We start from the raw sequence: 23770 nt of genomic DNA, 5'->3' as shown, positions 1-23770 counted from the left end.
CTCTTCTTCCAGGAACCAACCGGCGCGGAGCGGAGACATTGAAGACCGATGACCGCGGAGCTGAAGACCGTCCTCTCTGGAACTGAAGACCGGCGATACAGGAACTGAAGATCGGCGACGCTGGAACTAAAGACCGGAGCCATGGAGCATGGAGGATTGTCTTCATACGATCGCCGCCGTACACTGAATAGGAATTCAAGGTACACAATTAAAAATGGCGTCCCTTGAATTCCTATTGGCTTTTTTGAGCCTTCAAATTCAAATCAGCCAATCGGATGAGAGCTTCTTTAATTCTATTGGCTGATTTGAATAGCCAATAGAATAAGAGCTACTGTAATTCTATTGGCTATTCTAATCAGCCAATAGAATTACAGTAGCTCTTATTCTATTGGCTATTCAAATCAGCCAATAGAATTAAAGTAGCTCTCATCCGATTGGCTGATTTGAATTTGAAGGAACAAATCAGCCAATAGGAATTCAAGGGACGCCATTTTTAATCGTGTACCTTGAATTCCTATTCAGTGTACGGCGGCGATCGTATGAAGAGGATCCTCCACGCTCCATGGCTCCGGTCTTTAGTTCCAGCGTCGCCGATCTTCAGTTCCTGCATCGCCGGTCTTCAGTTCCAGAGAGGACGGTCTTCAGCTCCGCGGTCATCGGTCTTCAACGTCTCCGCTCTGCGCCGGCTAGTTCCTGGAAGAAGACTTCTCCGCCTGGAACAGGACCTTCTCCGCCGGTCTTCAGGACAGGTAAGAACCACTTGGGGGTTAGACTTAGTTTTTTTTAAGGGGGATAGGGTGGGTTTTAGAGTAGGGGTGTGTGGGTGATGGGTTGTAATGGGGGGGTTGTTCTTTTTTTTCACAGGTAAAAGAGCTGATTACTTTGGGGCAATGCCCCACAAAAGGCCCTTTTAAGGGCTGGTAATAGAGCTGATTACTTTTTGTAATTTAGTTTAGGGTAGGGACATTTTTTTATTTTGGGGGGCTTTGCTATTTTATTAGGGGGCTTAGATTAGGTGTAATTATCTTAACATTCTTGTAATCTTTTTTTATTTTTTGTAATTTAGTGTTTGATTTTTTTTTTGTAATTTAGTTTAGTGTATTTAATTATATTTTAGTTTAGATAATTGTAGTTTATTTAATTAATTTATTGATAGTGTAGGTGTATTTGTAACTTAGGTTAGGATTTATTTTACAGGTAATTTGGTAATTATTTTAACTAGGTAGCTATTAAATAGTTATTAACTATTTAATAGCTATTGTACCTAGTTAAAATAAATACCAAGTTACCTGTAAAATAAATATAAACCCTAAAATAGCTACAATGTAATTATTAATTATATTGTAGCTATCTTAGGGTTTATTTTATAGGTAGGTGTTTGGATTTAAATAGGAATAATTTAGTTAATATTATTAATATTATTTAGATTTATTTTAATAATAATTATGTTAGGGGGTGTTAGGGTTAGACTTAGGTTTAGTGGTTAATAATTTTAATAGAGGTGGCGGTGGTGTAGGGGGATTACATTAGGGGTTAATAATTTTAATAGAGGTGGCGGCGGTGTAGGGGGATTACATTAGGGGTTAATAATTTTAATAGAGGTGGCGGCGGTGTAGGGGGATTAAATTAGGGGTTAATAATTTTAATAGAGGTGGCGGCGGTGTAGAGGGCTCACATTAGGGGGTTAGATATATAATAGAGGTGGCGGCGGTGTAGAGGGCTCACATTAGGGGGTTAGATATATAATAGAGGTGGCGGTGGTGTAGGAGGGTCAGATTAGGGGGTAATACAGTTAATATAGGTGGCGGCAGGGTCCGGGAGCGGAGCGCCGTATATAGGATTGCGCCCTAGGTTTTTAAAATGCTGCTGTTTCCCTGAACCAGCTATTTCATTTGCAGCATTTTAGATTACAGAATGTGATTTTTAGCTTCTCTAGGGAGCATGGGAAAAATACAATTTTTACACAAGCAAGAGGTGTTTAATGTCCTTTTAAAAAAAAAAGAAAACACAATACTTCAGTAAAAAAATATTGTAGGTTGTACAAGAAATACATGTCAAGTGTACATTTGCTACTGAAATGTCATTGTAGCACCAGAATGTTTTAACAATTAAAATGTTATTAGAAGAAAATAAGCATATTTATTATTCGTTATCCCCTAAGGCTTGACAATTCAGGTAACCAGAACTTCTAGAATGTTATGTCTGGCTCCTAATTTTATAGATTATTCTTCAAATGTCTATATAAAAAAAAAAACTCTTGCTTGCTTACAAAAACATGCTTAGATGTCTGTCTAGTCAATGTGGCTACTTAGAAAGATGCATGTTTCCATAGCAATTTGTTACCAGAATATTGTTTTAGTGATTTTATTTGGGCTTATTTGTTAAATTAAATTTATAGTAAATTACTCAGTCTTGGGTATTGTAGGTTTTGAGTAATAAAAAAGCTGTTTAGATGATAAAAAGCTTTAAAGCTTAGAAAACTTTATTCTCCTAAACAGTCTGTCCCATCATCCCTCAGCCCACATAAAGTGTCAGGTAATGTAGCATGTCATTTTAGCCGTTTCTGTGTAGCTTACAAATAACGTGTACTTGTAGTATTTACAAGGGTTAACCAATACTTGCAGAAACAAGTTTGTAGTAACAAACACAGATAACTCATTTTCATGCCAAACAAAACTATTTGTATATTTTTTTAATAAATGGGTATTATGTTAATTTGGTTACGAAATAAAAATATGCAAATCACATTTAATATTTTATGTGAAACAGTTGTGTTTTTTATTACAAGGTCTGAGTAATATTTTTACTGTATTTGTGAAATAATGCCCAATTGGTTTAATCCGGATTTGGGTGGTCTGATGTCTGTTCTAAAGAATGCAAATAAAAAAAAATCTAGTGATTATCACACCAAACACAATGCAAATAAATACATTTATAGTGTAATGAATGTAAACTGATGCATAACTGATGTAACAGAGCATATGGTGTCAGACCGATCCAACATAATATGTTTGCAGCTGGGTAGGCTATGCGTTAACCCTTTCATGACAGCTGATATTTGGACTGGCATTCTCTGTGATTAAGACCCTTTCTGCACAACATCAGAACAGGATGCCATTTATTCAGTCATTTAAAAAGAAAAATAACATGTCTGGTCTTTGGCACTCATGATTAATGTGATGTGTGTGTGACAGAGGACCCCTCATATATCAAACCCACATCCCAACTGTCTTTAGCTTCCCGGGCTCCAAACATACCTAATTACACCAGCCCTGCACAGCAAATGAAGTGTGGCTTTGCTATGTAAGGCTTGGGGCGGTTATCTGCCTGCCCATACATGTCATAGGGCCGTGTCCTGATTTGTCCTGTGACGTTGCTTTACTAATGCCTCTCTAGTCCTGGAACACTGAATGCATATGGTTATGTCTGAAGCACACATGGGGGGTCAGAAGAGCTATGTGAAAATATGAAGTAAGTTCTATTAAATATACTACATTTGGTGTGAACCAATGAGCAGCTGCAAATTTGTCTTAATCATACTTGGCAAGCTGGTAATACAGTGATGTCATAATTTTTAGGCAAAAGTTGTATTCATGATGTGTGGGTTCCTAGTTGAATTTTGACTTGTATATCTCTTAAACACAGCACCAGATTTTAAACAACTCCCTGTTTTCATGGTCAGTCTGAAAATGCATAGACAGGGAACAGTGAAAATACTAAAATGTTGCTGGAGAGGTAACTAGAATGTTTGATTTTACAGAAAGAGAAATCATTTTAAAATATCTATTTAACATCTATCAGGCATATGACAGAGCACTAATTGTACATATTAAAAATGTGCATGGCAAAATTAAAGTAAAGATGTTTAAATTTATTTTTGAAACTAACAGAAAGTGCACTTTTTTCACAGCTTATTCAAAGGGACAGACTGCCCATTGCTAAAAAAAAACAAAACAACAATGAGGTTAAATACATAGTTAAAGTCAGTTACAGATTGGCAGTGCACAACACAACTAGTCTGAAAATATAAATGGTCACTGAATCAATTAGGGGCAGCCTATGTGTGGCCAATCACCAGCTCTGGACTGGAATTATATTGGAGTTGGCTTTAAAGGGGCATGAAACACAATTTTTTTCTTTCATTATTCATATAGAACATGCTATTTTACATAAGTTTCTAATTTACTTCTATTATCTAATTTGTTTAGTTCTTTGTATCTTTTTTTTTGTAGAAAGATATATAGGTAGGCTCAGAAGCTGCTAATTGGTAGCTACACACACACACACATATATATATATATATATATATATATATATATATATACCTCTTGTCATTTGCTTTCAGCTAGCTCCCAGTAGTGCATGACTACTGATTCAACAAAGGATACCAAGAGAAGGAATCAAATTAGATAATAGTAAATTGGAAAGGTGATTAAAAATTGTATGATCTATCTAAATCAAGAAAAGAAAATTGTGGCTTTCATGTCCCTTTAACTATGTGTTTAACCCATTGTCACACAGTATTGCAATAATAAAAGGCATAATAGAGCATTTTGTTATAGCTCCTTTACAAGAAAACCGATTTCTGTCTGATAGGTGAGTGTAATAATTGTATAATAGGGGACATACAGTCTTGCCTCAGGGTACAGTGTGAGAACCTTTGCTTGCTGTTTGCGACACAAACACACCCATGCTCAGAGCTATAGGGCTGGAGGTATATTTGCAGAGTAGAAGTACCCTTTAAATTAATGCGAGCAATTACAGTAAGTACAAGCTTGGACAAAGTGCTTAATTACATCCTGTAATGATGTTATTGTGTAAAGTGCAACCAGCTGTAATTTTGAAACAATTAAATAACAATGAGTAATTAGTGTTTGCTCACATGTTTATTATGGTGTAATTCTGGAGAGGCCAGAAAGAGTGGTCTAAAACAAGCACCTGGATATTTTATGCATGGAACATACACTCTTATATTATAGCAAAGTTTAATATCTGTGACATTCTTTTAACAAAATGTGAGTTTTTTATGTGATATGTAATTTGTTTTTTCTTTCGTGATTCAGATTGAGCATGAAATTTTAAGCAACTTTCTAATTAACTCCTATTACCAAATTTACTTCATTCTCTTGCTATTTGAAAAGCAAGAATGTAAGTTTAGAAGCCGACTCATTTTGGGTTGTCCTTGCTGATTGGACAGCACCAATAAACAAGTGCTGCCCAGTGTCTAAACCAAAAATTGTCTGCTTCCTTAGCTTAGATGCCTTCTTTTTCAAATAAAGATAGCAAGAGAATGAAGAAAAATTGATAATAGGAGTAAATTAGAAATTTGCTTAAAATTGCATGCTCTATCTGAATCATGAAAGGGAAACATTGGGTTTAGTGTCCCTTAAACCCCTTGAGTGCTAACGACGGCTCTGTGGCGTCGCAGAGTTTCCCACTCTGGTGCTAATGACGGCTCAGAGCCGTCGTTAGCACTCTCCCACCTTGAGGAAGATCTGGGGGCTTCCACCCCCTCCTACTCCGGCGATCGGGCCTGTATAGTGACAGGCATTGCCGGGGCTTCACGTTTTGCGTAGTGACGTCACTCGCAATGACATGACGTCACTGCGCAACTTTATAAAAAAATACAATGGACAGTATAGGGAAAGGGGGCATGCTGCTTAAAAGCCTGTATCTCAGGCATCTAAGCAGCTACAGACCCCCAAGACCTACCGTTGGAAAGGCAATCGCCTAACCTTTCCAATGGAATAAGTCTTGGGGATCTGAAAGAAGAAGAAAAAAAGTTAAAAAAAATTAAAAAAATCAAATCAGCTCAGCACTCAGGTGGGAAAGTGCTTAGCACTCAAAGGGTTAAGACTTTGGTTATGGCTGATTACAGGCTGCATCAGCAAAGTATGTGATATTTGTTAATTTGATCTGCTGGGGGTTCTGCTATTGATTGGCTGAGTTGCACTCGTTATTGGAATTGTGTCTGTGTGTGTGTAGAAAGGATATGTAAACAAGAGGCAGCAAACAGCAATCATGTTCTCAGTAGGAAGTGGAAGAGATAGGTAATAAACATGTTCATTTCAATTGCTGTCTATTGACCAATGTGTAAAGACAAAGAGATAAGATGAGGAGGCCTTAAAGTATAAGCATTTCTACAGGCACAGTCCTTTTATATTAGCATGTTTTTGAGAACAATGGGCTGAGCACTTCAATCAGCAAAATATATATTTCACATACAAAAATAAACGTAAAGGATCACCTGTCCATATATTTTATACTCTGCAGCTACTATAACAAGGGAACATTAAAGTGAAGGTAAAGTTAAAGGACCAGTAAACACAGTAGATTTGCATAATCAACAAATGCAAGATAACAAGACAATACAATAGCAATTTTATTCCAACAAATTTCAAAGTTATGTATATTTCCACTCCCCCAGTACCATGTGATAGCAATCAGCCAATCACAAATGCATATATGTATAGTCTGTGAATTCTTGCACATGCTCAATAGGACTGGTGACTCAAACAGTGTAAATACAGGGAGTGCAGAATTATTAGGCAAATGAGTATTTTGACCACATCATCCTCTTTATGCATGTTGTCTTACTCCCAGCTGTATAGGCTCGAAAACCTACTACCAATTAAGCATATTAGGTGATGTGCATCTCTGTAATGAGAAGGGGTGTGGTCTAATGACATCAACACCCTATATCAGGTGTGCATAATTATTAGGCAACTTCCTTTCCTTTGGCAAAATGGGTCAAAAGAAGGACTTGACAGGCTCAGAAAAGTCAAAAATAGTGAGATATCTTGCAGAGGGATGCAGCACTCTTAAAATTGCAAAGCTTCTGAAGCGTGATCATCTAACAATCAAGCGTTTCATTCAAAATAGTCAACAGGGTCGCAAGAAGCGTGTGGAAAAACCAAGGCGCAAAATAACTGCCCATGAACTGAGAAAAGTCAAGCGTGCAGCTGCCAAGATGCCACTTGCCACCAGTTTGGCCATATTTCAGAGCTGCAACATCACTGGAGTGCCCAAAAGCACAAGGTGTGCAATACTCAGAGACATGGCCAAGGTAAGAAAGGCTGAAAGACGACCACCACTGAACAAGACACACAAGCTGAAATGTCAAGACTGGGCCAAGAAATATCTCAAGACTGATTTCTCCAACATAGGTGTGTCCGGTCCACGGCGTCATCCTTACTTGTGGGATATTCTCTTCCCCAACAGGAAATGGCAAAGAGCCCAGCAAAGCTGGTCACATGATCCCTCCTAGGCTCCGCCTACCCCAGTCATTCTCTTTGCCGTTGTACAGGCAACATCTCCACGGAGATGGCTTAGAGTTTTTTAGTGTTTAACTGTAGTTTTTATTATTCAATCAAGAGTTTGTTATTTTGAAATAGTGCTGGTATGTACTATTTACTCAGAAACAGAAAAGAGATGAAGATTTCTGTTTGTATGAGGAAAATGATTTTAGCAACCGTCACTAAAATCCATGGCTGTTCCACACAGGACTGTTGAGAGCAATTAACTTCAGTTGGGGGAACAGTGAGCAGTCTCTTGCTGCTTGAGGTATGACACATTCTAACAAGACGATGTAATGCTGGAAGCTGTCATTTTCCCTATGGGATCCGGTAAGCCATGTTTATTACGATCGTAAATAAGGGCTTCAAAAAAGGGCTTATTAAGACTGTAGACTTTTTTGGGGCTAAATCGATTGATTATTAACAAATATTTAGCCTTGAGGAATCATTTTATCTGGGTATTTTGATATAATAATATCGGCAGGCACTGTTTTAGACACCTTATTCTTTAGGGGCTTTCCCAAAGCATAGGCAGAGCCTCATTTTCGCACCGGTGTTGCGCACTTGTTTTTGAGAGGCATGGCATGCAGTCGCATGTGAGAGGAGCTCTGATACTTAGAAAAGACTTTCTGAAGGCGTCATTTGGTATCGTATTCCCCTTGGGGCTTGGTTGGGTCTCAGCAAAGCAGATACCAGGGACTGTAAAGGGGTTAAAGTTCAAAACGGCTCCGGTTCCGTTATTTTAAGGGTTAAAGCTTCCAAATTTGGTGTGCAATACTTTTAAGGCTTTAAGACACTGTGGTGAAAATTTGGTGAATTTTGAACAATTCCTTCATGTTTTTTCGCATTTGCAGTAATAAAGTGTGTTCAGTTTAAAATTTAAAGTGACAGTAACGGTTTTATTTTAAAACGTTTTTTGTACTTTGTTATCAAGTTTATGCCTGTTTAACATGTCTGAACTACCAGATAGACTGTGTTCTGAATGTGGGGAAGCCAGAATTCCTATTCATTTAAATAAATGTGATTTATGTGACAATGACAATGATGCCCAAGATGATTCCTCAAGTGAGGGGAGTAAGCATGGTACTGCATCATTCCCTCCTTCGTCTACACGAGTCTTGCCCACTCAGGAGGCCCCTAGTACATCTAGCGCGCCAATACTCCTTACTATGCAACAATTAACGGCTGTAATGGATAATTCTGTCAAAAACATTTTAGCCAAAATGAACACTTATCAGCGTAAGCGCGACTGCTCTGTTTTAGATACTGAAGAGCATGACGACGCTGATAATAATATTTCTGAAGGGCCCCTAACCCAGTCTGATGGGGCCAGGGAGGTTTTGTCTGAGGGAGAAATTACTGATTCAGGGAACATTTCTCAACAAGCTGAACCTGATGTGATTGCATTTAAATTTAAGTTGGAACATCTCCGCATTCTGCTTAAGGAGGTATTATCCACTCTGGATGATTGTGACAAGTTGGTCATCCCAGAGAAACTATGTAAAATGGACAAGTTCCTAGAGGTGCCGGGGCTCCCAGAAGCTTTTCCTATACCCAAGCGGGTGGCGGACATTGTTAATAAAGAATGGGAAAGGCCCGGTATTCCTTTCGTCCCTCCCCCCATATTTAAAAAATTGTTTCCTATGGTCGACCCCAGAAAGGACTTATGGCAGACAGTCCCCAAGGTCGAGGGAGCGGTTTCCACTTTAAACAAACGCACCACTATACCCATAGAGGATAGTTGTGCTTTCAAAGATCCTATGGATAAAAAATTAGAAGGTTTGCTTAAAAAGATGTTTGTTCAGCAGGGTTACCTTCTACAACCAATTTCATGCATTGTCCCTGTCGCTACAGCCGCATGTTTCTGGTTCGATGAGCTGATAAAGGCGGTCGATAGTGATTCTCCTCCTTATGAGGAGATTATGGACAGAATCAATGCTCTCAAATTGGCTAATTCTTTCACCCTAGACGCCACTTTGCAATTGGCTAGGTTAGCGGCTAAGAATTCTGGGTTTGCTATTGTGGCGCGCAGAGCGCTTTGGTTGAAATCTTGGTCGGCTGATGCGTCTTCCAAGAACAAGCTACTTAACATTCCTTTCAAGGGGAAAACGCTGTTTGGCCCTGACTTGAAAGAGATTATCTCTGATATCACTGGGGGTAAGGGCCACGCCCTTCCTCAGGATCGGCCTTTCAAGGCAAAAAATAAACCTAATTTTCGTCCCTTTCGTAGAAACGGACCAGCCCAAAGTGCTACGTCCTCTAAGCAAGAGGGTAATACTTCTCAAGCCAAGCCAGCTTGGAGACCAATGCAAGGCTGGAACAAGGGAAAGCAGGCCAAGAAACCTGCCACGGCTACCAAGACAGCATGAAATGTTGGCCCCCGATCCGGGACCGGATCTGGTGGGGGGCAGACTCTCTCTCTTCGCTCAGGCTTGGGCAAGAGATGTTCTGGATCCTTGGGCGCTAGAAATAGTCTCCCAAGGTTATCTTCTGGAATTCAAGGGACTTCCCCCAAGGGGGAGGTTCCACAGGTCTCAGTTGTCTTCAGACCACATAAAAAGACAGGCATTCTTACATTGTGTAGAAGACCTGTTAAAAATGGGAGTGATTCATCCTGTTCCATTAAGAGAACAAGGGATGGGGTTCTACTCCAATCTGTTTATAGTTCCCAAAAAAGAGGGAACGTTCAGACCAATCTTAGATCTCAAGATCTTAAACAAGTTTCTCAAGGTTCCATCGTTCAAGATGGAAACCATTCGAACTATTCTTCCTTCCATCCAGGAAGGTCAATTCATGACCACGGTGGATTTAAAGGATGCGTATCTACATATTCCTATCCACAAGGAACATCATCGGTTCCTGAGGTTCGCATTCCTGGACAAACATTACCAGTTCGTGGCGCTTCCTTTCGGATTAGCCACTGCTCCAAGGATTTTCACAAAGGTACTAGGGTCCCTTCTAGCTGTGCTAAGACCAAGGGGCATTGCTGTAGTACCTTACTTGGACGACATTCTGATTCAAGCGTCGTCCCTTCCTCAAGCAAAGGCGCACACGGACTTGTCCTGGCCTTTCTCAGATCTCACGGATGGAAAGTGAACGTGGAAAAGAGTTCTCTATCTCCGTCAACAAGGGTTCCCTTCTTGGGAACAATAATAGACTCCTTAGAAATGAGGATTTTTCTGACAGAGGCCAGAAAAACAAAACTTCTAGACTCTTGTCGGATACTTCATTCAGTTCCTCTTCCTTCCATAGCTCAGTGCATGGAAGTGATCGGGTTGATGGTAGCGGCAATGGACATAGTTCCTTTTGCACGCATTCATCTAAGACCATTACAACTGTGCATGCTCAGTCAGTGGAATGGGGACTATACAGACTTGTCTCCGAAGATACAAGTAAATCACAGGACCAGAGACTCACTCCGTTGGTGGCTGTCCCTGGACAACCTGTCACGAGGGATGACATTCCGCAGACCAGAGTGGGTCATTGTCACGACCGACGCCAGTCTGATGGGCTGGGGCGCGGTCTGGGGATCCCTGAAAGCTCAGGGTCTTTGGTCTCGGGAAGAATCTCTTCTACCGATAAATATTCTGGAACTGAGAGCGATATTCAATGCTCTCAAGGCTTGGCCTCAGCTAGCGAGGGCCAAGTTCATACGGTTTCAATCAGACAACATGACAACTGTTGCGTACATCAACCATCAGGGGGGAACAAGGAGTTCCCTGGCGATGGAAGAAGTGACCAAAATCATTCTATGGGCGGAGTCTCACTCCTGCCACCTGTCTGCTATCCACATCCCAGGAGTGGAAAATTGGGAAGCGGATTTTCTGAGTCGTCAGACATTGCATCCGGGGGAGTGGGAACTCCATCCGGAAATCTTTGCCCAAGTCACTCAGCTGTGGGGCATTCCAGACATGGATCTGATGGCCTCTCGTCAGAACTTCAAAGTTCCTTGCTACGGGTCCAGATCCAGGGATCCCAAGGCGGCTCTAGTGGATGCACTAGTAGCACCTTGGACCTTCAAACTAGCTTATGTGTTCCCGCCGTTTCCTCTCATCCCCAGGCTGGTAGCCAGGATCAATCAGGAGAGGGCGTCGGTGATCTTGATAGCTCCTGCGTGGCCACGCAGGACTTGGTATGCAGATCTGGTGAATATGTCATCGGCTCCACCTTGGAAGCTACCTTTGAGACGAGACCTTCTTGTTCAGGGTCCGTTCGAACATCCGAATCTGGTTTCACTCCAGCTGACTGCTTGGAGATTGAACGCTTGATCTTATCGAAGCGAGGGTTCTCAGATTCTGTTATCGATACTCTTGTTCAGGCCAGAAAGCCTGTAACTAGAAAGATTTACCACAAAATTTGGAAAAAATATATCTGTTGGTGTGAATCTAAAGGATTCCCTTGGGACAAGGTTAAGATTCCTAGGATTCTATCCTTCCTTCAAGAAGGATTGGAAAAAGGATTATCTGCAAGTTCCCTGAAGGGACAGATTTCTGCCTTGTCTGTGTTACTTCACAAAAAGCTGGCCGCTGTGCCAGATGTTCAAGCCTTTGTTCAGGCTCTGGTTAGAATTAAGCCTGTTTACAAACCTTTGACTCCTCCTTGGAGTCTCAATTTAGTTCTTTCAGTTCTTCAGGGGGTTCCGTTTGAACCCTTGCATTCCGTTGATATTAAATTATTATCTTGGAAAGTTTTGTTTTTAGTTGCAATTTCTTCTGCTAGAAGAGTTTCAGAATTATCTGCTCTGCAGTGTTCTCCTCCTTATCTTGTGTTCCATGCAGATAAGGTGGTTTTACGTACTAAACCTGGTTTTCTTCCAAAAGTTGTTTCTAACAAAAACATTAACCAGGAGATTATCGTACCTTCTCTGTGTCCGAAACCAGTTTCAAAGAAGGAACGTTTGTTGCACAATTTGGATGTTGTTCGCGCTCTAAAATTCTATTTAGATGCTACAAAGGATTTTAGACAAACATCTTCCTTGTTTGTTGTTTATTCCGGTAAAAGGAGAGGTCAAAAAGCAACCTCTACCTCTCTCTCTTTTTGGATTAAAAGCATCATCAGATTGGCTTACGAGACTGCCGGACGGCAGCCTCCCGAAAGAATCACAGCTCATTCCACTAGGGCTGTGGCTTCCACATGGGCCTTCAAGAACGAGGCTTCTGTTGATCAGATATGTAGGGCAGCGACTTGGTCTTCACTGCACACTTTTACCAAATCTTACAAGTTTGATACTTTTGCTTCTTCTGAGGCTATTTTTGGGAGAAAGGTTTTGCAAGCCGTGGTGCCTTCCATTTAGGTGACCTGATTTGCTCCCTCCCTTCATCCGTGTCCTAAAGCTTTGGTATTGGTTCCCACAAGTAAGGATGACGCCGTGGACCGGACACACCTATGTTGGAGAAAACAGAATTTATGTTTACCTGATAAATTACTTTCTCCAACGGTGTGTCCGGTCCACGGCCCGCCCTGGTTTTTTTAATCAGGTCTGATAATTTATTTTCTTTAACTACAGTCACCACGGTACCATATGGTTTCTCCTATGCAAATATTCCTCCTTAACGTCGGTCGAATGACTGGGGTAGGCGGAGCCTAGGAGGGATCATGTGACCAGCTTTGCTGGGCTCTTTGCCATTTCCTGTTGGGGAAGAGAATATCCCACAAGTAAGGATGACGCCGTGGACCGGACACACCGTTGGAGAAAGTAATTTATCAGGTAAACATAAATTCTGTTTTTTCTAAGGTTTTATGGACTGATGAAATGAGAGTGAGTCTTGATGGGCCAGATGGATGGGCCCGTGGCTGGATTGGTAAAGGGCAGAGAGCTCCAGTCCGACTCAGACGCCAGCAAGGTGGAGGTGGAGTACTGGTTTGGGCTGGTATCATCAAAGATGAGCTTGTGGGGCCTTTTCGGGTTGAGGATGGAGTCAAGCTCAACTCCCAGTCCTACTGCCAGTTTCTGGAAGACACCTTCTTCAAGCAGTGGTACAGGAAGAAGTCTGCATCCTTCAAGAAAAACATGATTTTCATGCAGGACAATGCTCCGTCACACGCGTCCAAGTACTCCACAGCGTGGCTGGCAAGAAAGGGTATAAAAGAAGAAAATCTAATGACATGGCCTCCTTGTTCACCTGATCTGAACCCCATTGAGAACCTGTGGTCCATCATCAAATGTGAGATTTACAAGGAGGGAAACAGCACACCTCTCTGAACAGTGTCTGGGAGGCTGTGGTTGCTGCTGCACGCAATGTTAATGGTGAACAGATCAAAACACTGACAGAATCCATGGATGGCAGGCTTTTGAGTGTCCTTGCAAAGAAAGGTGGCTATATTGGTCACTGATTTGTTTTTGTTTTGTTTTTGAATGTCAAAAATGTATATTTGTGAATGTTGAGATGTTATATTGGTTTCACTGGTAAAAATAAATAATTGAAATGGGTATATATTTGTTTTTTGTTAAGTTGCCTAATAATTATGCACAGTAATAGTCACCTGCACACACAGATATCCCCCTAAAATAGCTATAACTAAAAACAAACTAAAAACTACTTCCAAAACTATTCAGCTTTGATATTAATGAGTTTTTTGGGTTCATTGAGAACATGGTTGTTGTTCAATAATAAAATTAATCCTCAAAAATACAACTTGCCTAATAATTCTGCACTCCCTGTATAAGACTGTGCACATTTTTTTTAATGGAAGTAAATTGGAAAGATGTTTAAAATGACATGCTGTATCAGAATCATGAAAATTTAATTTGACCTGAGTGTCCCTTTAACTTCACTAGTTTAAGCCATATTGAAGATTTTATAAAAATAGGGCTAGTTTAATTCATCAGTTTTTTTATACCATATTATATAAATCTGTTTCTTACCATTTTAACAGCCAACGATGATAATCTTTCCTCCGCCCGCCATTTTGTTAAATTGATTGACCCGGGGGGTTCAGCCCATTACTCGCAACGTCATGCGAGTGTTAAGTGCATGCGTCCAACCCATATTAGCCTACTGTCTTCTCCATGCTCGTTCATGAGACGCGCATGAGCTGTCGGCATCACTGTTAAACCATTGGATACAAAATACATTCCGGATCGATTGTGTTCATAGTAAGTACTAAAGCTTGTTACATAGCGTACTTAGGCAATCCAACTTTTAATATCTTGTACATTTTGTTTAAAATATGTAGCAACGATTGCGATTGCCGCATGCACATTGTAAATCTGGATCTGGAACGTGCTTTTGAGCGACGTAGAGAGCAGATGGGACCGCTCAAGATGTCAGACAGAGAAGAACAAGGAAGTAGGGGTTGGGAGGAGTCGACATTGATGCGGTACCGATTTAAAAGTATATATATTTTAAAAACAAGAACTGGTATAGAAAAATTTTTTTAGCGACTACATTCATGTACTATTGCTAAATGCCTGGGTGTCTTTCATAACTGTTAACTATACCTTCACGTTAAGGGGGAACTATTTTACAGTACAATGTCCCTTTAAAAAAAAAATTGTTAAAAGTAATAACAGAGATCTTTTTTTTTTTAGCTTTTAGGGCAGAGAGAAAAAAAAATGATCCTAAAAGTAAATTTCTGCAGAATTTGTCTGTCACAATATAAAGTAAATGATAATACATAGAAATGATGTAAAACTATAACTTTTTCAGTCTTATAATCAAATGAAAGTGCTACAAGTCCGTTCAGCAGAAGGGTTAAGGTACAGACCCATAACCAGCTGCTAGCAAGCTGTGCCAAGCCTTGAGAATAGGTGTTGGAGTCATGAGCAGATTTACAGACCAATAATGTAACTTTTCACCAGAAATCTTGGGCCAGACTGACTGCACCTGCTTTTATTAGAGGTGTCTGCAATTAACCCTTGCACTGACTGTGCATAGGTATATCTATCACACACTACTTAACATGTATAAAAAAAAGACTTTAAAAGAACTGCAGTTCCTCTCTACCCCCATACAACAATATTCTCTACCCACAAACCTCTGCATTCATTCCACTGTCACCCCACACCTGACCCTTCTGAGGATTCTAGAGCTGCACTGATTGCTCATCACCTCTGTAGATAGAATACATTTATATAGAATATAAAGTAATTGAATCCTATTGTTGCGGCAGTAATGCTTTTATAAGAATGTGCACTACATATTCAGCTTTTATTGAGCTATTTTCAGTATTTCACAAGCTGTAAGTGGTTAAAGTATCTTCTGAAAGCTATAGAAAGCTTTATATCTAACTTTTAGGGACTCTTTATAAAGCCCTTATCACTGAGTGACTGGATGGTTCTTTTATTTCTAAATAACAGTATTTTATCATATTACCACTTTCTTGAATTTTTGCTAGTTTGACCTTATACTTATTATCACACTGGTTTGTTATGCCAATAAACTAGCCCAGAAATACTCAATGATTTGTACCTTCTACAGACACTAAGTAACACTAAGGGCTAGATTACAAGTAACGCACAATATAGCGCTTTTGCTCACGCTCAAACACCACCAGACATAAACCTTTAACATGCACGGATTAGCGTGTGTATGTAACTTCAGGACTTCGGTTATCACAACAGCGCCAATCTTTTTCTCCCCTTAGAATTTAATGGAGCCACAAAGTTAAAAAATATACTAACACCTATCGTTTACGAGCTAACCGGACTGCATTTAACCAAGTGCGCTAAAGCCGACTTGGGTTATAAATATTTTACATTCACATTGAAGAAAATGTTCTTTTTATTTTTATCGTACCCATGCACTAACATTAGGGCGCCACTACAAGTACATACATATATGTGTGTGTGTGTGTGTGTGTATATATATGTGTGTGTGTGTATATATATATATATATATATATATATATATGTGTGTGTATTTATAATTTTTTCTATTTATGCAATTATGTTTTTTAGTGCTGTTCATGTGCATGTGTTATTTTGCGTTTATATAAAATGGTAATGCAAAGCTGTGCTTAATTCATTTACCTAGTTGCAGATTCATTACCAGTTTATTTTTATGTAGCATCTTCTGTTCTAGCACATTAACTTCTCTGTATAATCGTGTAGAACACAAGGGTCTGGTTACTAAATTATTGTTTTGTAAAGACTTGACATAAGTGATTTGACACACTTTTCTATTAATTTTGTTTGCAAAGGATGCAGTGAAAACATTGTTGTAGAATAAGGACGCTAACAAAAGCATTAAGCTAGAACAAGAGGCAGTGGTGATCAGCAAGAGGAGGATACTTAAAGTAGCAGTGTACTATAAAATTGGTTGCATCTTAATCTGTTTCCAGTGACTTGTTATACCAACTGCAGAGTTTAAAACGTATGGGAAATTGTTCCTTTAGTTATATTTTGGTGTATGAAATAGTTGTCTCTGCTAATTGAACCCCTAATTGAAACTTTCATTTCTCACTGTAAACACAGTGAGACAAAATATATAGGGGCCTATTTATCAAATGTCTTGTGGACCTGATCCGACAGTGCAGATCAGGTCCGCAAGACATCACTGAATGCGGAGAGCAATACGCTCTCCGTATTCAGCATTGCACCAGCAGCTCACAAGAGCTGCTGGTGCAACGCCGCCCCCTGCAGACTCGCGGCCAATGGGCCGCCAGCAGGGGGTGTCAATCAACCCGATCGTACTCGATCGGGTTGAATTCCGGCGATTCCTGTCCGCCTGCTCAGAGCAGACGGACAGGGTTATGGAGCAGCGGTCTTTGTGAAGATTCGCCAGAAACACGGGCCGTCAAGCTCCATTCGGAGCTTGATAGTTAGGCCCCATAGAGTTAGCAATTGAAAATGGATATTTTAATACCTTTCTGTCCCACACCCCACTGGGAATGGGATTTCTTCAAAACCCCTAGTTTATGTATCTTTTCTATAATCAGTACTCGGGTATTGGTATTGCTATAATGGGCAAATCAGCCATTTCAAATTGCAAAATAAAAGTAAAGGATCCAAATGAACAATATTTAATACATTTCTGCAGGTAAAATGGATCAAGGGGAGAAAAAAATCACTGCACTCTCCCCTTAACAGAATTTGTTGACTTATTCCTATAGATCTTATTCAAACAGAAATATTACCTTATATTACTGAACTTAACTTGATTAAATCTGTGTATGCAATATCCTTCTTTAAACATGTACCTATAGTGACAGAAGTCGTTAAGAAAAGCTCAGATGCACGTGTTTTATTGTATTTTCTGTTTCTATGCAGAACTGTAGTGTTGAGCTTCGATTAAATACAATCTGTTCTCTGTTCACAGCCCCCCAGGTCTTAGCTCCAGCCCAGTCATTTCGGACATCTCCCTAATCCGTCTGTCCCCTCACTCAGTGGGAGCGGGTGAGTTCAGCCATACTCACCACTATGTGAGCCCCCATATGGAGCACTATCTGCGGTCGGTGCACAGCAGCCCAACTCTGTCTATGATTTCTGCTGCCAGGGGCTTGAGCCCAGCTGAGGGTAAGTGAAGTACAGCAAAGATATATCCTGTTCTCTAGTTTTCTTATTTTCATATAAATGAGACTGTTTCCCACATTAATGACCTTAGGATTTACTTTGCAGTCTCGGAGGTCCTCAACAGAAGAGATAGATAAGGAGAAACCTAGGTTTCAACATTGCAATTTTGACTTTTTTATACACACTTAAACTTTATGCTTATTTCTTCAATATTTACACCACTGTTATAAATGATATTTTCAGTCTGATCTTTGCTTTGAATACATCATTATATCTAGCATATATTTACTGTCTTAATCCCCCTGTTAAGTAATCAAAATAGAATTCCAGTTTGTTAATGATGATTATAATAATGGAGTTATGATTTATTCTTCTATTTATGAGCAGTGACTGTAAACATGAAATTGATCATTAATAAAAGCATGCAGCAGGTATTCTAAAGCATTGAATTACAGTGTTGCTGTGCTATCCTATGGGCATGCGGTGTTCAGCAGGGAACAGTAGCGTATGTTGTCAAATGATTCATTCCAAAAAGTCGCAAACATAGTTTGATACCTAATCCCATGTAAACCTGTGTGTATCATATTGCAGAGGAATCCACACCCCCATTTAGGTCCCGTTACACAGGATGGGCTTACGTCTGTTATGGGTAAACATGATCATCAGCCAGCACAAAGAAGCTATTCAAATGTTTGTGTGGAATTATCTCCCAATCATACTGATGTCAACTGCTCCTTCCTGTCCTAGGATTATACCAAAAATCCACCATAATACACATCACAATGCCAGTTTGGCAGTAAATGGGCTTAACTGGCAAGTGAGAGCTGGCAGTGCAATCAAACCTTTGCATGGGGTAATTCCTAAACTGGGTGAGGAGCCTGTGTTTAGTGAAAATAGATATGATATTTATTTATTTTTTTTAAACCAGAGATTTTGTAATGCTAACATGGGAAAATGTAATAATACCTATATAATATTAAAGAAATATGAAACTCAAAATTTTCTTTTCTGATTCAGACAGAGCATACAATTTTAAGAAAGTTTCCAATTTACATCCGTTATCAGATTTGCTTTGTTCCCATGGTATTTGTTGAAGAGATCCCTAGGAAGGAGTGTGGTGCCCTGCAAGGCAGGGAATAGTGCTGTCATCTAGTTCTCTTGCAAATTTGCTGCCATATAATACTCCGGACATGTGCAAAATTATGAGCTTACATTCCTGCTTTTCAACCAAAGATACCAAGAGAATGGAAAAAAATGTTAATATAAGTGAATTAGGTTTTAAAATTGCATGGTCTATTAGAATCATGAACATTTTATGTTTCATGTCCTTGTGAACTTGTAGATAGAAGAGGAAAGAGGTACATGACTTTTTTATTATTATTGTGATGTACAAGAACTACTATTTATTAAATGTCATGAGAAACCTGCACAATGTAACAGAATACAAGTTAAAGGGATATAATAACGTAATAGTAAACGGATCTAATTTGTTGCATTCAGGTAATATAATAAAATGCTTTATGTATCCTTAGGGATTTAACAAACAACTTGTGCAGGATACGTACAGTGATTGTAGACTGTTTCTGCTCCTTATTGTCTCTCTGGTTGTGGTCTGTTAAAAAGCAGCAGTGCAGTGAACACATAGTTACAAACAAACTGTTGTTACAAATTAGTTAATTATATTATTATATTAGTATGTCTCTTTAAAGGGACAAGGAACCCATTTTTTTTCTTTCATGATTTAGAAAGAGCATGCCATTTTAAACAACTTTCTATTTTACTTATATTATCTAATTTGCTTCATTCTCTTGATATCCTTTGCGGGAAAGCATCTAGATAGGCTCAGTAACTGATTGGTGGCTGCACATAGATGCCTTGTGTTGTTGGCTTACCCATGTGCATTGCTATTTCTTCAATAAAGAATATCTAAAGAATGAAGCAATTTACATAATAGAAGTAAATTGGAATGTTGTTTAAAATTGTATTCTCTACCTGAATCATGAAATAAATATTTTGGGTTTAGTGTCCCTTTAAGAAGAATTTTCAAACAGCTTGCAAAAAATAAGTAAATAACTGAGATATTTTTTTAGGAAAGAAATATATTTATTTTTCTAAAACTAATAGGACTGGTTAAGGTAAATTGCACCCCATTATTCTATACAGCTGTGGGACTTGGAGATGGAATAATAATGTAACCTGAACTCTATGTAGATGGAGAGAATTGCTGGACAGTTTCTTGCAACCATCTCTGGCAGCCAAGGGGTTAATCTGACAGTGCCCATTTACAATACCTCTGACCTCACTGAATGAGTGCAGACAACCATTTACTCCATATATTTATTTTTGCTCCCGCAAGCTGACCCCTCCTTTCTCCGTTTTACAATGAGAGTGAAGTTTTGAGGATTTGCAGCTGTGAGAAAGCTGCTATAATTGGCTCTGGCAAAGTAAAGGGTTTCAGGAAGCCAGCGGCTAGGACTATGTGCTTTCAGCAGCTCTCTAGGACCATGTGTGTTGTGTCAGGATCAGTGTGATTAGTAAAGACAGTAATGGGCCTGTTTAGACTGTGAGCGGCTATTCTTACAAACGGTTCATGCATACTCTGCTAAAAACAAACATTTCATTTTTACATAAATGTGTAGCTGCACTGTACATAAGTAATGCACAAAAGAAAAGCATTAAAGATGAACAAAGGGACTATATTTTTAGGTTAATGGCTCTCTTAATTTATTTATTTTTGTATGTGATTGTGTATAGTATATATAAACAATTAGCAATTCCACATTTTAAAATAATTTAAAACTGTAATTTTGTTAGTAAAAGTTTCTTTGTTTTTCAGTCCTGGTAGACACCCCTTGAAAAACCTGTTAAGTATGGTTATCTTTTCTATTTTACTGTAGGACAGATATAAATTAGCTTCTACGCTGATCAAGCAATCCTTATGTAGCAAGTTGCAGGGTATGATTTTGAATCCTATAGCATGCAACCCAACCTCTATAGGAACAATGGGATAAAACTGCATATTTAGTGGTAAATTACGTGGGGGGGGAATGAAAGGCAAAATCATTAAAGTTCATTGCAAGGTGTGTTATATGCAACATTTTAAGATTTTATTTAGACTTAATTCAACTTGATGAGTTCAGGGATTGACAATTTTAGGAGCTAAGAAGCCATGACCACTAAGTTACATATACATTTATTCATTCATTCATTCCTGGCATTAGATTTTTTTATTTATTTAATAAAAAAGAGAAATGACTATACCATATAGGAGTAAAATTGTTTAGATGGTCATACATTATATTTATAAAATAATTTTGCTCAAGTAAACAAACAGTGCAAAATCAACACAGAATTGGGTCTTTAGGTACAGCCTTCAAGGAGTCTATATTTAGAAATCTATAAATAGAACCAGTCCTGAACTAACATTTAAAAAATATACTTGTCACATTATCTTGTATCCAGCATTCTTTTGTCCGGCTGCATAAACAATCTTGGGCTAACCTCATTACATCCCTTAAATACTTCCACATGAGCTGGTCTGCTTTACCTTCTATTACACTCTATCTCTCTCTTTTTTTCACAGTAGCCCACGAGCACTTAAAAGAACGAGGTCTTTTTGGCTTAGCACCCCCACCTCCTGGTGCCAATCCTGCAGAATATTACCATCAGATGACCCTCCTTGCTAGCCATCCAAGTCCCTACGGAGAGCTCCTGATGCAGAGTGGGGCAGCTGCCACGGCTGCCCACCTCCATGATTACCTAACTCCCATGGATGGTAAGTCATCAGATCCCATGCTTTAAAACTAGCCAACACTTCACCATGTAGAACTATATCTGCAATGTCCAAACAATAAGTCATTTCAGGGTATAGTTGGGAATAAAACTGGACATCTCCATATGGGTTTTACATATTGTTGTCATACACATTAATATTTTTAATTAGATATGATTAGTGTGCCAATAGGTTGTTTAACGTATACATAAATATTTCTGGGTTTGTACATTTTTTATAATATTTAAGTGTTTCAAAAACATTCCAATGGGGTTCAGTCATGAAATTTGAAGCATTGGATATTTCTACTTAATAGTAATAAACTACTGAGTGGACGAGTAAAGTCTTTTGACATGACACATAAAATAGAAATAAAGATATATAAAATCATAATAAAACTGCATCTGCACTCACCAGATTTGATGCAGCTAAGCAAATATCAAAATAAATTAAAGGGACACTAAACCCCAAAAAATGATTTCATGATTCAGGTATAGAATACAATTTAAACAACATTCCAATTTACTTCTACTATCTAATTTGCTTAATTCTTTAGATATCCTTTGTTGAAGAAATAGCCATGCACAAAGGTGAGCCAATCACACAAGGCATCTATGTGCAGCCACCAATCAGCAGCTACTGAGCCTATCTAGATATGCTTTCAGCAAAGGATATCAAGATAATGAAGCAAATTAGATAATAGAAGTAAATTAGAAAGTTGTTTAAAATTGCATGCTCTTTCTAAATCATGAAAGAAAAAATGTGTGTTTCATGTCCCTTTAAGCCTATTTAAATTAAATTCCAGTAGTGCTTTTAATTTGTTCTAGCACCCATGTTGTACTCTAGAGCAGCGGTCGCCAACCAGTGAAGATTTTGGTGGTCCATGACACCATCAAGCAGGAATTAATCTCCTCTGATGGTGTCATCCCGTCGTGCCGCAACTCCCTACAGTGCGTGGTTGGGCATCAATGAAAATCGACGGAGGAGTCAAATTACAATCTCCCTACACACGTTGCGTAGTACTGCACAAGTTGTGTAGCTAGATCGTATTTTTAACTCTTCCCCCCCCGGTGCTCTGCTCAGAGGAAGATGCTTCCATTCTAAAGCCAGGAGAGATTGTTATAGTCTTGGCTTGAAATAGTGGAATTAAAGTGTATAAAAAAAAGAAAATCTTTTAAAAAACTCTCTCTTATATTTCATTTATTTTCTTCCCTTTACCTGTCTCTTTGTAGTAGTTTTCCTAATTCCTTCAGATGGATTTACATCGTTTTTTGTCTTCCTCCCCTCCATCTTCTTTTTTATTTTTTTATTAAATATGAATTATTTTTCATTCTAATAATTTTCCCGCAGCAACAAAGCCATTCCACCTGAATTGCAGTAATTGCCATCCAGCAGATCAACCATATCCCACCAGTATTATAGTAATTGCCAGTAACATCAGTCGTGGTTAGCTCACATCCATATTGAGAGCTTTCTGATATAAACTTAATTTATGATGCCAATGTCAATGATAAGTAGTTTTGAATAATTCCTAACTGGGGAGGTAACTTGGAAGACTTGTGGTCCTTTTAAACATAGTTCTTTTTTCTGCCTCTCTGTTCCCAGCTCAACAGTTGGCACTCACCCTTCATCTGTCATTTGGAAGTATTCTGTCATTAAGTTAGTTGATTCCAAAAAAATAATTCTTAAACATTTGTAAAGTGGTTGGAGGTAGAAAAAATTGCAGGCACTACACATAATTTCAATTGCAAATAAAATCCACAGTTTATTAGATGGAAACAACGGTAAATACCAATCCAATGAAAAGCTTTTCATTGGATTGGTATTTACCGTGTTTTCATCTAATAAACTGTGGATATTATTCATTGGATTGGTATTTACCGTGTTTTCATCTAATAAACTGTGGATTTTATATGCAATCAAAATTTTGTGTGTAGTGCCTGCAATTTTTTCTACCTCCTATACTTTTTTCCAGTTTGGTTTCACTGCCTCTTGCTACGGCACTCCAGGAGTATTCGGCTCTACGGAAACTTTTGTGTTACTTCCGGTTCAACAGAGGGAGACTGTGTGCTAGAGTTGCTGGATCTATCTTTTCTCCAAATATGGCGACCCCTGCTCTAGAGCAGTCAACTTTTTAACAGATCAATGTTTTTGAAGCCTTAGGGCACTGGTTTTCAAACCTTTTCTCAGGCCTCCCTAACAGGCCAGATTTTGAGGATATCTGAACAGGAGCACCGGTGAAATAATCAG

The 23770-nt window shown here is 39.0% G+C and overlaps 1 protein-coding gene across 1 annotated transcript in view; it reads left to right on the top strand.

Annotated features, from left to right (window-relative positions):
* Positions 1-23770, top strand: part of GLI2 (GLI family zinc finger 2) — a 90400-nt gene that overhangs the window by 3867 nt on the left and 62763 nt on the right. Inside the window, 2 exon segments of the mRNA XM_053698083.1 lie at positions 17555-17751; positions 21332-21523. Of these exon segments, the coding sequence (XP_053554058.1) occupies positions 17670-17751; positions 21332-21523 (274 nt within the window). The 5' untranslated portion in view covers positions 17555-17669.

The sequence above is a fragment of the Bombina bombina genome, chromosome 1, assembly GCF_027579735.1.
Source record: "Bombina bombina isolate aBomBom1 chromosome 1, aBomBom1.pri, whole genome shotgun sequence".
Classification (NCBI taxonomy): Eukaryota; Metazoa; Chordata; class Amphibia; order Anura; family Bombinatoridae; genus Bombina; species Bombina bombina.
The sequence above is the reverse complement of the archived record's forward strand: the minus strand, read 5'-3'. Positions and strand labels throughout refer to the sequence as shown.